Below are 14616 nucleotides of genomic sequence, written 5' to 3'. Positions count from 1 at the left end.
ATACCTGGGCCTCCCTAGTCCTGCATGACCTGATTCCTGCCGACCTCTTTAATAGCATCACTGACTTTCCTTCCCCTCACTCGCTTGTCTCCAGCCAAGTCCTTACCCTCACTGGGGTCTTTTTTTTTTTTTTTTTGAGATAGAGAGTCTCCCCGTGTCATTCTTGGTAGAGTGCCATGTTATTATATCATCATATCTTACAGCAACTTCAAACTCTTGGGCTCAAGCAATCTTCTTGCTTCAGCCTCTCAAGTAGCTGGGACTACAGGTGCCCACGACAACACCCGGCCGGTTTTTCTCTTTTGTGTAGAGATGGGATCTCGCTCTCGCTCAGGCTAGTCTTGAACTCCTGAGTTCAAGGGATCTACTTGCCTCAGGCTCCCAGACTGCTGGGATTGTAGGCAAAAGCCACTGTGCTTGGCCTTCACTGGAGTCTTGACACTTGAGTGTCCTCTGGCTGGAATCAGTTTTTCTGGACCCTTCCCATGCCTGGCCAGGCTTTGGATCTCTGTTCTGAGACATTCCTTTAATCGTCACTCTATTGAAAGGAGTCTGATTGCCTCAGTGTCTCTGTTGTACAATTCAGTTTATTTGTATCATAGTAGTATTAGTCAAGATCTGCACTTATTTATTTACTTTTTGGAAACAGAGTGTCACTCTGTCTCCCAGTCTAGAATGTAGTGTGGCATCATTGTAGCTAACAGCAACATCAAATGCCTAGAATCAAATGATCCTCCTGCCCCAGACTCTTGAGTAGCCAGGTCTATAGGCGCTCATCACCATGCTCAGCTAATTTTTCTATTTTTAGTAGAGGCAGAGTCTCACTCTTGCTCAGGCTGGTCTCAAACTCCTGAGGTGATTATTCTGTCTTGGCCTCCCAGAGCTCTGGGATTACAGGCATGAGTCACTGTGTCTGCCTAAAATCATCTTATATATAAATTGTTGTACTTATTCATTGTCTGTCTCTCTGCAGCAGAATGTGAGCTCCCAAGGGTGAGGATGTGGTCTTTCTTGGTCATAACCATTGTCTCCAATCCCCAGAGCTGAGCCTGGCGTGGAATAGGTCCCCCATCAGAGCTTGTTGAATGATTCATCCTCCACCCTTTCTACCTGGCTTTGTTCCCTGAGAAATTGAAATTTTGGACTGTGTCAGCTGGTATACTTTGCCCTCTGACCTTTATTTGGGACTGTCCAGGAGAAGCACTGGACAAAGCTGAGGAGGAGACACAGATGCCACAGTCAGGGCATCTGTTCTCCTGGGTGTCCCTTGCAGAGTCACCTCAGGCTGTGCCTTTCCCTGGTCTGATGTTCTCAGTCCCTGTCAGGCAGCCCTTTTAGTCCCTGGGTCCTGCTCTCTCCTTTCCCCCCAGGCCTATGGTCTGAGGAAGGAGGAGAGAGAGGCTGGAGTACTGATTCCCTAGGCTTCCTTCTTGGCAGCTGGACCTTGGCAGTCACGGTGTTCTTCTGAAGGCTGCCTCTCATGACAGGTGGCCCTGCTCAGCTCAGGCTCTCCCCTCCTGGGGCCTGCCTGGCAGGCCTGGGGTGGCAGTGTCTTCCTGCAGCAGGCATGCCTGGGTGTTAGCCTGTTCGTGTTGATTTCCTCAAACTCTACCCACAACTTTGTAAAGAGTCCTTAATTCTCCATTACTCCATCTGTGTGTGTCATCTCTCTTCTACTGGGACTCTGTCCAGTAGTTTATTCATTTGTGAAATGGGGAAGTTGACCGAGTAGTTTCTGGTGCATCTGTGCTTCTCACATGATCACTGCTTATTGCTTTTCAAGCCAGTCCCTGATTCTGATAACATTAGTTGCAAATCTGAGTTGTGTAAAGATGTACCAACTGGGTGTTTTATTTAGTTTTCAAACTATTTTGATGAAATTTGGCCCTAGAATTGAGGACAGGGTTTTGTTGCTTTTATGAATAAATGGTTTCTGATAGTTAGTACCATATATTGGAATTAAAATAAAGAAGGTGGCTTTCATTCCTTAATTTTGTGGACATTATTTTTCCAGATCTTTTGTTGAGTCAAATGTCCTCCTTTCTCCTCTAGTCTTGTCTGTTTTGATAAAGAATGACCCAAAATAAACCCACATGGAAGTAAATAGAACAACAGAAGGCTGGGCTGATCCTCAAGTCTGCTATAGATTTTAGGGGTGAACCTAAACTTGCTTGATCAAGTAAGGCTGGGCTGAGGTCTCAGAGGCCCACAGGGTTCGGATGGTTTTAATAAGTCATCATGGGAATTCCTTTTTTGATTTCACCCTACTTGCATCCAGGTGGAAATAAAGACCACATTATGGAAAATGGAATGCGGATTCCATTTTCCTTTGTTTTGCACCTTGGAGGAAAAAAGAGTCATCAGTTCTCTACCCTATTCAATTGATCAATGCTGGGAAGAGAACCATCTCCAAATCTTCCAAACTCAGCCTAAATAGCTGTAAAGGCAGGAGCTAGAGCAAAGGAAATAATTAGGGTTTTTTGACATGGTCTGCTGGATCGCCACTGGATTCGGTATGTTGTTTTGGACAAAATCTTTACTTAAAAAAATGGAAAAACATGGAATTTAGTTTAGTTCTTACTGCAGCCAGCAGACAGGCGGTTATCTCTGCTTAATACACGTTGCCTGAGCACCACAAAAATGTTATGGTTTCCTTCTGCACATCATGATGGAACAAAAGTTGGGAAGCATGTGCCCCCTGCCCCACCCCTCCTGCCTTCTCGCCCTGTGGCCCTTCTGTCTTTCTGCGCATTGCTAACGCTGCCAATGCTCACCACCTCTTTTCTGTCTCTCTATGGTTTACAGACAGTCATGATGCAGTCCTGAGGTTTAATGGGGCACCCACAGCCAACTTCCAACAAGATGTGGGCACGAAAACTACCATTCGCCTGATGAATTCTCAGGTAAAATTTCTTCTGTGCACATATGGAGTGAGAGAAGGACCCTGGTGTGGGCTCTAAAGCAGAATATATCTACCAAGTACCACACCAAAGCTGCCAGCTCCTTAAGTCCCTTGACCTTCCTAATTCTCAGCTTCCTCACTGGAGAAGAAGACAGTGATTCCATGATCCAAGTTGGTGATGGCTAGACACCTACTGTCCTGTGTCTGCCAGCTCATCTCTGGAGAGTTGTATGAGGGACAGTAGAGTAGGGAACATTTAAGGGAGAGTGAGGAGTATTGTGAAAAGTAAATGAAATGATATGTGAGGGTGCTTTATGAACTGTAAAAGGCTATACAAGTATTATGAGACATCAGTACCAAGTCATTAGGTGTAATACAGTACTAGGATTCCTGTATCATGTCATAAATTCACCTAGGTAATTAGTTTCCTAAAGTATTTCTAGGTAGCACATGCTGGTGTCTCGGTGCTAATGGAAATTTAGAAATATTCTTACCACAAAGTTCTGTTAATAGATTTAAATAGCAGAAAAAACTGTGTTATGGGCATCAACAATTGTATGATGGGTTGCAGCCCTACTCACCTCACTCACAACCACTGGCGTTTGCCTTTTTCTGAGTGAACATAGGAGCCTTGGGTGTTTTTATGTCTGTGTTTGGTCTTTGTACACTTTCCGAGGACTCCTAGAAACACCCTCTCAGCACTGTTCCAGTAGGATGTGCCTCTCTCCTCTCCCCGGGCAGGGATCCACTTCTCTGTTCTCCTTCTTCATTTCCTGGCTTTCAGGAATTCACCAGCTGGGCAGAGGCTGCTTCCTACAGAGCCTGATTTCCATTTGAGTCCCACAGCTTTCAGAATCTTTCATAATGGGAGAGGAATTGAGGAACTTACCTTCTCTGTAAGTGGCCACTGTCTTGTCTTTTGTTTTTCCTCTAGAACCTTTTGAGTTTTTCTAAGAAAGTCACTTTCTACCACTGGAACATCCTCCAGTAGCGTCCAGGTGCTTCCAATGCCTGTCTGTTGGTTAACCTTGTATTTTAGGTTTTAATATTACTTTTATTATTACTAGAAGAGGGAGGGCTGAAAGAAATGGATTCATTAGCAAGAGATTCTCTGGAGCAAGTGGCATTTGAGCTAGACTTTGAAAGCAGGGCAGGATTTGGAGAAACAGCAGTAAGGATACACTCCAGAAAGTGCAATTGGTAAGACAGAGGTGCATAGGACATCAGGGAAGTGTTCAAATAGCCTGGGCTAGGTTGGAGGAGGCGGTGTGGAGGGATCACATTGCCCTGTAGAGTGAGATGAGGCGGATCTTCTTGACTGCTCAGAGTCTGGCAAGTCTAAATTCAGACAGAGGGGCTAGGACAGGCATGGTGCCTTTCCCTTCTCATGTGCCAGTCATCCTGGAGCTAGAGAGTGTTTTAGGGAGCATTAACTGCTTCTGTGTAAGATGCTACCTAAACATCCAGGAGACATGTGAACTTACCCTTAACTAGCAAATTCATTCAACAGATATGTTTGGTATTAAACAGAGCGTAGTAGTGAGTACATAGTGGGCCTGCTGCGGTTGAAACCCACCACTTTCTCTTACCAGCTAAATGATCATCTCAAGTTACTTATCTAGACAGAGGAGGGAATAATAGGATTTTCTTTGCAGGGTTGTTGTGAGGTATAAATGAGAAAAATGTGTGCAAAATACAGCACCTGGCTGTATTTTGTATGTCAGTGAATACCAACTGCTCTTACTAATGGACAGACACGGAGCCAGTAAGGAGGATGCCGTGGTGAGCAGCACACACTCAGTCTCCTTCTCATGATGCAGTCAGATGGTTTTACAGAGAATATAAAGTTACTACAGAAGAAAGGGTCAAGGTGCTAGTAAAGCCCCTGAGAGGGAGACTTCAGCTATTCAGAAAGGTCAGGAAGGCTTTCCCAAGCAGATGAGAAATTGGATAGAGCTTTCCAGGATTGTGTCCACGTCTTTGCAGTGTAAACTGGGCTGCTGTGAACATTCAGAGCATATGTCCTTATGGCAAAATGATTTTTTATCTTTTGGGTGGATACCTAGTAATGAGATCGTGGGATTCAATGGAAGGTCTATGTTCAATTCTTTGAGGACTCTCCGTACTTCTTTCCATAGAGGCTGTATGAGTTTGCAGTCCCCACCAATGGTGCAGGAGAGTTCCCTTCTCTCTGTGCCCAGGCCAGCATCTTTTAATTTGGGACCTTGTTATGTGGACTGTTCTCACAGAGGTCAGGTAATATCTCAAAGTGGGTTTGATTTTCATGTCTCTAATAATTAGGGAAAGTTTTCATGAGTTTGTTGGCTATTCAGCTGTCCTCATGAGAAAGGATTCTTCTGTTCATGTCTCTTGCCCAGCTTTTAATGGGGTTGTTTGCTCTCTTTTTTTTGTTGATTTGCTTGAGTTCTTTGTAGATTCTTGTTGTAGCCCTTGGTCAGATTTGTAGTCTGTAAGTACTTTTCAACATATGGATGGATTAGTGACCTGTGGGATATGTACACCACGGAATACTATTCAGACACACGCAAAAAGATGAGATCGTGTATTCTTTGTTACAACTTGGATGGATTTGGAGAACACTCTTCTAAGTATCATAAGAATGGAAAAACAAGCATCATGTGTACTCAATAGTAATTTGAAACTTGTAGTTTAAGAAGCAGCTCCCATGAGAGAAAAACTCAATTAAATCCCACAAGGAGGGAAGGGGAGGGGTATTGGCATGATGACATCACATTGTTCCTTCCAAGGGGGAATGATGAGTAGGTGGAGGGCACATTTCCTGGTGAGAAACACAACTACAACTTAGACTTTACCTTAAAAATGCAAACAATGTAACCCAATTGCATATGCCCTCATATTAACTGGAAATAAAAGATAAAAGCTTTTCAGGAAGTGGCAACAGTATATGTAGGGTCGTCTAAGCAGAATGCAGGAGCAGAGAAGGACTGGGGAAGTGGTGGGTATGTGTGGAGACGGTGGTGAGAGATGAGGCTGAAAGGCAGAAGGAAGCCGTGCAGGTCCCCTAAGGAGTTCTGTTCTTACGGCATGTCGGATTTGCAACTGTAAACATCACTGGCTCCATCTGGTCACAGGGGCTGCCGTAGAGGGAGAGGCACATTTAGGAGGATCATTCAGTAGTCTGGGCTAGAAGTGCTGATAGCTTGAACCAGGTGACGGTGAAGGTGAACATGAGGAAAGAATTGATTTGAGAGCTACTTGGGACATGCAGTTAACAGGATTTAATGGTGGATTGGATGTGAGAAGTGAAGGGGGAGCAAGGGTGCAGCTCACTTCTGGCTTATATAGCTGACCAGCCAGAAGTCACTGAGATTGGAAGTACAGTCGTCTCCCCTTTCTTGTGGCTTCACTTTCTGTAGTTTAATACTAGTGATCGATTATGGTCTGAAGATTTTTAAATGAAAAATTCTGGAAATTAACATTTCATGCGTTTTAAATTGTGTGCTGTTCTGGGTAGCATGATGAAGTTACATGCCAGTTCACTCCATCCCTTCTTTTACAAGAAGGGTGAATACAGTTCAATAAGACATTTTGAGAGAGAGAGAGACAGAGAAAGAGTGTGTGTGAGAGAGAGAACATTTACATAATTTTTTTTACTGCATATTATTATAATTTTTTTGTTATAGTATTATTGTTAATGTTTTATGGTACTTAGTTTATAAATTAAACTTTTTTTTTTGAGACAGAGTCTCACTTTGTCACCCTTGGTCGAATGCCATGGCGTCACAGCTCACAACAACCTCCAGCTCTTGGGCTTAGGTGATTCTCTTGCCCCAGCCTCCTGAGTAGCTGGAACTACAGGCGCCTGCCACAATGTCTGTCTATTTTTTGTTGTAGGTTTGCCAGGGCCGGGTTTGAAACCGCCACCCTCCCTATATGGGCCCGGTGCCCTATTCACTGAGCCACAGGCGCTGCCCCATAAATTAAGTTTATTATAAGTATGTATGTAGATACAGGAAAAAAACTACAAAAATCAGCTGAATTTTTTTTGCATTATATACACTGTCAGTGCACAATCTAAAAAAGATTATATAAATTCCATTTATAATAGTATTAAAAAAAACAGAATACTTAGGAATTGATTTAACCGAGGAGGTGAAAAACTTGTGCAATGAAAGCTATAAAACATTTCTGACAGAAATTAAAGAAGCCATAAATGGAAAGGTATCCAATATGGATTAGATATGATTATATTGTATCTTATACAATATTAGTCTTTGTGATTTAGAAGACTTAATTTTGTTAAGATGTCAGTACAACCCCAAAATAATTGCATACAGATTTAATGCAGCCCAATCTCAGTGATGTTTCATGTAGAAGCATAAAAATTTATATGGAATCTTAAGGAACCCCAAGTAACTAATCATGAAAAATAAGAATAAAGCTAAAAGACCCTCACTTGCTGATTTCAAAACTTACTACAAAGCTGTAGTAATGAAAATCATGTGGTACTGGCATAAGACAGACATATAGACCAATGGAATAGAGTATAAAGTTCAGAATAAACCCTTGAGTGTATGGTCAGATGATTTTTGAGAAGCATATCAAGGCTGTTAATGGAAGAAAAGATAGTCTTTTCAAGAAGTGGTGCTGGGAAACCTTGATATCCACATGCAAAAGAATGAAGTTGGACACTTACCTAACACTAAATACAAAAATTAACTCAAAAATGGATCTATGACCTAAATGGAAGATCAAAAACTATAGAATTATTAGGAAAAAACAGCAAAACTTTATGACTCTGATTTGGCAATGATTTGCCTGACTAAGAATGAGACCCCCAACTCCTAAAAAAAATGGAAAAACCCAGCCGGGTGCCACAGCGAGTGCCTGTAATCCCAGTGGCTTCCGGAGGCTGAGGCAGGGGGATGCCCACAGCCCGAGTCTGAGGTTGCAGTGAGCTATGCTGCTATTGCACTCTGCTAGGGGCATAGGGTGGGACTGTGTCTCAGAAAAAAAATTGTGTATCAAAAAACAATAGTATAAAACGACAGTCTATATGATGGGAGAAAATATTTGCAGATCACATATCTGATAAGGGATTAATATGCAGAATATGTAGGGAACTTCTAAAACAATGACAGAATCAAACAACTCTATTCAAAAATGGCCTAAGAAATATACAAATGGCTTATAAGCACATGGAAAGATGGTCAATAACACTGATCATTAGGGAAATGCAACTGGAAACTACAATCAAATACTATATCACACTTACAAGGAAGGCTTATTAGGAACAATTAGAACCCTTGTGCAATATTGATGGAAATGTAAAATGGTCAGCCACTGTGGAAAACTGTGGTGGTGCCTCAAAAAATTAAAAATGTAATTATAAGCAGTTCTACTTATTGCTATAGACTTGAAAAAATTGAAAGCAGAGTCTTGAGAGAGAGATTTATACACCATGTTCAAAGTTCCATTATTCGCAATAGATAAAATGTGGAAGTAACCCAAGTGTCTATGAGTGGATGAATGGTTAAGCAAAATGTGGTATATGCAAATGAAGAAATATAATTCAACCTTAAAAAGGAAAGAAGTTCTGATGTACACAGTAACACGGATAGTGAAATAAAGCATGAAAACAATGAATACTGTGTGACTCCACATATGTGAGGTACTTAGAATAGCCAAAATCATAGGGACAGATGGTAGAATGTTGGTTTCCAGAAACTGAGGGGTGAGGGAAGGGAGAATTAATGTTCTGAGTACAGAGTTTCAGTTTTGTGAGATTGAGGAGTTATGAAGAAAGATGATTATTCATATTGCACAACAATATGAATAATTCAATACCACTGAACTGGGTGCTTAAAGATTGTGAAGATAGTCAATTTTGTGATATATGCATATATGCACAATGAAAAAAATTGGAAAAATTTCAATCACAAAGGATAAATACTGTGATTTCACTTATGTGAAGTACCTTGCATGCTCATTCACAGAGACAGATAGTAGACAGATGTTTGTTGTGGCCGGGAGGTGGGGGGAAGAATGGGGCATTACTATGTAAAGTGCGCTGTGTTTTAGTTGTTTCAATTGGGGAGGATGAAAAAGTGCTGGAAATGGACGGGGTGATGTTTGCACAACAATGTGAATGCACTCGACGCTACTAAGCTGAATACTTAAAAATGGCTAAAATGGTCAATTTTATGTTAGGTGTATTTTATCATAATTAAAAAAGATTCTCTTTTGAGAAGCCAATTGATAGCGGGAAAAAGTGAATATGCTAAAAAGAGGAGACATTAAGTAATTTCTGAGAAAATGATGATGGATCCAAAGCCCAGTGGAGGATTAACTCCAGCAGGAGGTGGTGGGAAGGGAGGAAGGGCTGGAGGGGTGTCACTGGCAACACCCCTGTTCATGTTAGGAGGGTGATTGGGCTTCTGTTCTCTCTGCAAAGTAATATTCAAGGCCATGTTTGAGGGAGGTTGAGGAGGAAATAAGTTTTTGTAGAGGAAGTTTGAGCAAAGCGATTTGAAATTGTTGTTGAGAATAGAAGAGTTAGCAAACCAGAGAAATGGAGTAGGATTTCCAGGCCGTGCTGGGCCACTTAATGAATTTAGAGTGAAGCTGAGCTCCGCTTGGCCCATGCGTGGTATGACGTGCAGGTCAGTAGTAGCAGTAAGGAGAGGGGAAATGTGAAGTAGACTGGAACATTCTCATGGATGGGGGAGCCCACCTGCTCCTTGGGGACCTCTGTGTGGTGTCTCAGTTGTCCTGACTGTAAGCAGCTCAATCCTGATCCTGCAAAGATTTAAAGCTAAGATTGCCTGAAAGTGAAAAATATCAGAGTCAAAGAGACTTTGATGAAATTTCTCCTCTAGCTCTTTCTACACGAATGACTGAGCCCCAGTTCTCTTATTTGTAGAACAGAAATAGGAAGTGTTATCAGAAAATACTTATCACCATAGGGAAAAACAGAGATGATAATAAAACATAATGAAGTTAACAAAAAAAGAGAGAATTGTTACCAGGTAGGGTCTTTGTAGGATCAAAGGAGTTTCTATGTGTGCAGCGTTTCACCAGGGGTCAGTGTGCGGCAGGTGCTGTGTGACGGTAGCGATGGACACTGCTGACTCTTGATGGCCTGCTTCTGTCTGTTTAGAAATGACTGGACCTTCCCAGATCCCAGGCAGATGGGCATCTTGTCTCCCAGCAGGGTAGGCAAGCTGGCCTGGGACCACTTGAGAGGTGCCTAGCAGAAGAGAAGCAAGATTTCTGTTAAAGGATAATTTTCAGAAAAGGTCATAATTTTCATGCAGATATAAAAATAAACGTGTGGTAAAGGTTTTGTTTTGCTCATATGAGGGAAACCAGCAGATGTTAGAACTGTTTCACAGGAAAAATTTAAAACAACACAAATTTGGAGTAAATGAACGAAACTGGTTTACCACAAAGACATTTGCATTTGGCTGTTTATAGCAGCAGAGCACAGCTGCAAAGGTGTGGAAACAACCCAGGTGCCCTTAACCAGGGGACTGGACTAATAGACTGTGGTTATGTGTATACCATGGAATACTATTCAGCCATAAAAGATAGAGATTTCATATCTTTTGTAACAATCTGGATGGATTTGGAGAACATTCTCTTAAGTAAATTATCGTAAGAATGAGAAAACCAGCATCACATGCACTCAGTACTACACGGGAACCAGCAGATTAATAACCACATGCTCACATGAGAGAAAAACTCCATTAAATTCAAGTAGAGGGGATGGAGAGAGGGGCTGGGCAAATTCCCACCCTACAGGTACCTTACACAGGTATGTCACACACTTCCCGGGTGAAGGACAAACTATAACCTGGACTTTAACCTTAAAAGCAAACTATGTACCTAAGCGTATGTATCCTCATATAATTCTGAAATTAAAAAAAATTGGAGTGAATGAATGAAACTGGTTTTCCCACGAGACAGGCACGGGGGAGGAGAGATTGAGTAAGCACGTCTATCAGTTGCCTACAATTTATAAAGAGTTGTTCAGCAGCTCCCACAGAATCAGAAGCTAACAGAGGGGAAGGGGCTGTGAAATGCCTGGATTTCCACTGAAGCACAAACGCTCTTTCTCACACTTCTAGATCTCTGTGCACCATCATGCCAGGGCGAGAGGCAGGTGGGTGGCCCACTTCCCTGGTTACACTGTCCATTTTCCACTTGGTCTTAGCCAAAAGTCTGAGAAGCGATACACTAGCCACTCTTAAGAAGCCTTTCCTGCCCTTCCGCAGGCAAACCACCCTCCTTTCTCCCCTCCCATGAGCAGCACTAAGTATCTGGGCTATTCCTTTAATGCTCTAATCACAGGCACCATCGTGGCAGTGCTTCTTGTGGCGATGGACTGTGATGGAGACACCTTTCTATCATTGCCCTTTCTTATCTTGATATCCTGGGAAGCCGATGGTCTGTTTTCTTGACCTTTTGTCCTGGTCAGTTATCCTGTTCATGTTGTGTGTCTTAATAGAGTGCGTGGCATTACAGCTCACAGCAACCTCAAACTCCTAGGATTAAGCAATTCTCTTGCCTCTGCCTCCCAAGTAGCTGGGACTACAGGCGCCTCCACAATGCCTGGCTATTTTTTAGAGATAGGGTCTTGCTCTGGGTCAGGCTGGTCTCAGACCTGTGAGCTCCGGCAATCCACTTGCCTCCGCCTCCCAAGTTCTGGGATTATAGGCGTGAGCCACTGCGCCCAGCCTGTGTGTCTCTTTTTGTGGATGAGCAAACTCAGCTCTTGCCATTGCCCACTGAGAGCACCTGCCACCCAGAAGTCACCTGAGGACATCGTTGTTGCTTTGGAAGGGTTCTGCCTTTGAGCAGCTCAGTCTCCTCCTAGACAGAGGGATCCTTGTGACAGTGACACTCTTCTGGGGACATCTGGACCCATGTATGTTCAGTTCCATCCCCTCCACCAGGTGGCACAGGACTGCCTTATGGGCATCTGGGCTGTGATGAAGCCATAGAAACAAAAAAGCACTCTTCTAATTGAGAAGGTGGCTTTTTATAGAGAATGGTGTCATACCACGAGGTCTCTGGTCAGCAGACATCCCTGTGCTAGGTATTGTTATGATATTCAGTAGGAAAATGACATAGTTAAATGAGTGTCTTTAAATAAATCCAGTTTTGACTGGAAGTGTAAGAAGGTTTCTGTGAGACTCAGCTGAGCACCTACTATACTCAGGGGGCCTGAGAGAGGAGACGAAGGGACGAGAAGAGCCTCTGGCTTCCTTGGAAGTCTTTGTTCTAGCTGGGGAGGGAAGACGTGCTTCCTGTGTCTAGTGATAGGGTGTGCTGACTGCATTTCTCCCAGGAGGGTCCCAGACTACTTAATGGGGCTTATCCTAACCACTCCAAAATAGTGGTGGCCATTTATTTTGTTATTTTTTTAAATTTCAGGTTAATGTGAGAGGTAGTGGTTATTTATTAAATATGTGTAAAGTCTAAAGGCCTTCCTATCTTATTTGTGTGTGTCTGTGTTCTATTCCTATATTTTCTAACTTTCTTCAGTGAGCATTTGTTACTTTATAACTGGAAAGGTTACTTTAAACAATTTTTAAAACAGCACTTTAAACAATTTTTAAAACAGCAACACTCAGCTAGGTTAGGTGGCTCAGGGCACTCTGGGAGGCTGAGAAGGGAGGATCTCTCTGGGTCAGGAACTCCAGACAAGACTCAATGAAGCAATACCCCTTCTCTAATAAAAATAGAAAAATCAGCCAGGTGTTGTGGTGGACACTTATAGTCTCAGCTACTCTGGAGGCCGAGGCAGGTGGATTGCTTGAGCCCAGGAGTTTGAGGTTGTTGCGAGCTAGGCTGATGCCACGGCACTCTAGCCTAGGCAACAGCATAAACTCTGTTCAAAATAATAATAATGATGATCATGATAATAAATAGACAAATAAAACTGCAACACTCCATCTCCATGGTGTAGGCTTTTTTTTTGACAGATGTTCCCTGGGCTCTGTGGCTCTGGCAATGACTTATTCTTACTGTGAGGGCCTCCTCCCCATCAAGATCTCCAAACGTAGGTCACACTCCCCGCGAAGGTAAGCACAGGAGTTTGAGAAGGGCTTTATTCTTCCAGGCTTGGCTGACCCCTAGCTCCTGGGCAGGGGTTGCAGGGTGATGATCCCTGCATATCAGGCACCTGAGACTGGGGCCTGGGAGGTGGCCCACCTCAAACCATAGAAGGAGCTGGACAAGGAGCAGGGCTGGGACCCAGGTGCCCAACTCCCCAAGCCATCTTGAGGCAATCTTTTCTTATGATATCTTTGAACTCACATGATGAGAATTAATGTGGGTAAGTGCAAAGCCATGTCCATTTAAGGTCACAGGGGAGGGTGCTTGCCAGCTTCCCCCTTCTCCCTCTGCAGATCCCAGCCCTGGCCACTTTCCATTTCTCCTCTCTGGATAAAATGTTCTTTATCTTCACCTCTTGCTAGTTTCATGGATTGTTTTTTCATTCAGCTCCAGTAGTTCAAGTGAGTGACCCTTTCCCATTGCGCTCTGAGGGCTCCCCGATCCTTGCAATGGGATTACTGACATGCCTGGTGGTTTTATGGGTATAGTCCTGCTGGGGCAGCCAGGACACCCTGTCAGAGCCTCTGGTCCTGGCTCCACCCCAAACTCACCTTGGAGCCTCAGATAGTTCTCTCTTCTCTCTGGGACTCAGTTTACTCATCGAGAAAATAATAGGTTTGGATTCAGTCCCTCGAGGATCTTTCAGCTGTGACACGCTACGACTCAGACATGAAGCAAACATGACACCCCCGTGCTCCTTCGAGGCTCCCTGACATCTCTCCCCAGGAGCCATGGTACCCGCTTTGTGTGGGGTGGTATGACAATGTTGCCCTAGAGCCAGACTTAGGGCTCAAATCCAGACTCTGTCACCTCTTGTCTGTGTAACTTGGGGAACTTACTTAGCATCTCTAAGTCTGTATTTTTTTATTTATGAAATGGGCATATTGGCTCGACGCCTGTGGCTCAAGTGGCTAAGGCACCAGCCACATACACCTTAACTGGCTGGTTCGAATCTAGCCCAGCCCGCCAAAGAACAATGACGGCTGCAACCAAAAACTAGCCAGGCGTTGTGAGCACCTGTGGTCCCAGCTGCTTGGGAGGTGGAGACAAGAGAATCACTTGAGCCCAGGAGTTGGAGGTTGCTGTGAGCTGTGATGCCAGAGCACTCTACCCAAGGTGACAGCTTGAGGCTCTGTCTCAAAAAAAGAAAAGAAAAGAAATGGGTCTATTAGCACTTACTTCCTAGGGCAGTTATGAAGATGAGCTGGGGTGATATACCAAAGTACCTAGCATGGAGTAAGCATCTTTAAATGACATCTGCTGTTGTCATTGTTACTATTTACTGTATAGAATAAAGCTGTATGCATCTCCTTTGGAATTTCTGAGGACAGTTAAGTCACAGCTGGGAAAGTTTCAGGGAGTCATAAGTTGTTAAGTTCCTGCTTTGCATACTAAGAAAATTGCTGGACAGGGGCCATAGCAGAAGACATTTTAAAAAATCCTAGTTATTGTTAATACTCATGAGTATGTGTGAGTCACCTAGCATCAGTACTCTGCATAGAAAGAAGCATAGCTAAGAAAAGGCGGATTGCTTTTAATATGCTAGCTGTTTCGGTGGGAGTAGGGTAGGATAGGGATGGGGAGTACAAGTGCAGGATTCAGTCTCAGAA

The 14616-nt window shown here is 43.4% G+C and overlaps 1 protein-coding gene across 11 annotated transcripts in view; it reads left to right on the top strand.

The window, feature by feature from the left end:
• Positions 1–14616, top strand: part of ST6GAL1 (ST6 beta-galactoside alpha-2,6-sialyltransferase 1) — a 118430-nt gene that overhangs the window by 90061 nt on the left and 13753 nt on the right. For 10 of the 11 annotated variants that reach the window (XR_002774102.1, XM_023514866.1, XM_023514868.1 and 7 more), the window contains one exon: positions 2806–2903. Coding sequence is in view for 10 of the 11 variants with exons in the window: in XM_023514866.1 (XP_023370634.1) it covers positions 2806–2903 (98 nt within the window). In the remaining variant the exon portion in view is untranslated. Of the gene's footprint in view, positions 1–2805; positions 2904–3686; positions 4929–14616 lie in introns of those variants that run through there. The other variant, XM_023514867.1, reaches the window with a different exon arrangement.

This window comes from Otolemur garnettii, unplaced genomic scaffold (assembly GCF_000181295.1).
Source record: "Otolemur garnettii isolate 467f Iridium unplaced genomic scaffold, OtoGar3 scaffold00060, whole genome shotgun sequence".
Taxonomy (NCBI): Eukaryota; Metazoa; Chordata; class Mammalia; order Primates; family Galagidae; genus Otolemur; species Otolemur garnettii.
This window is presented reverse-complemented; position numbering and strand designations above follow the sequence as displayed.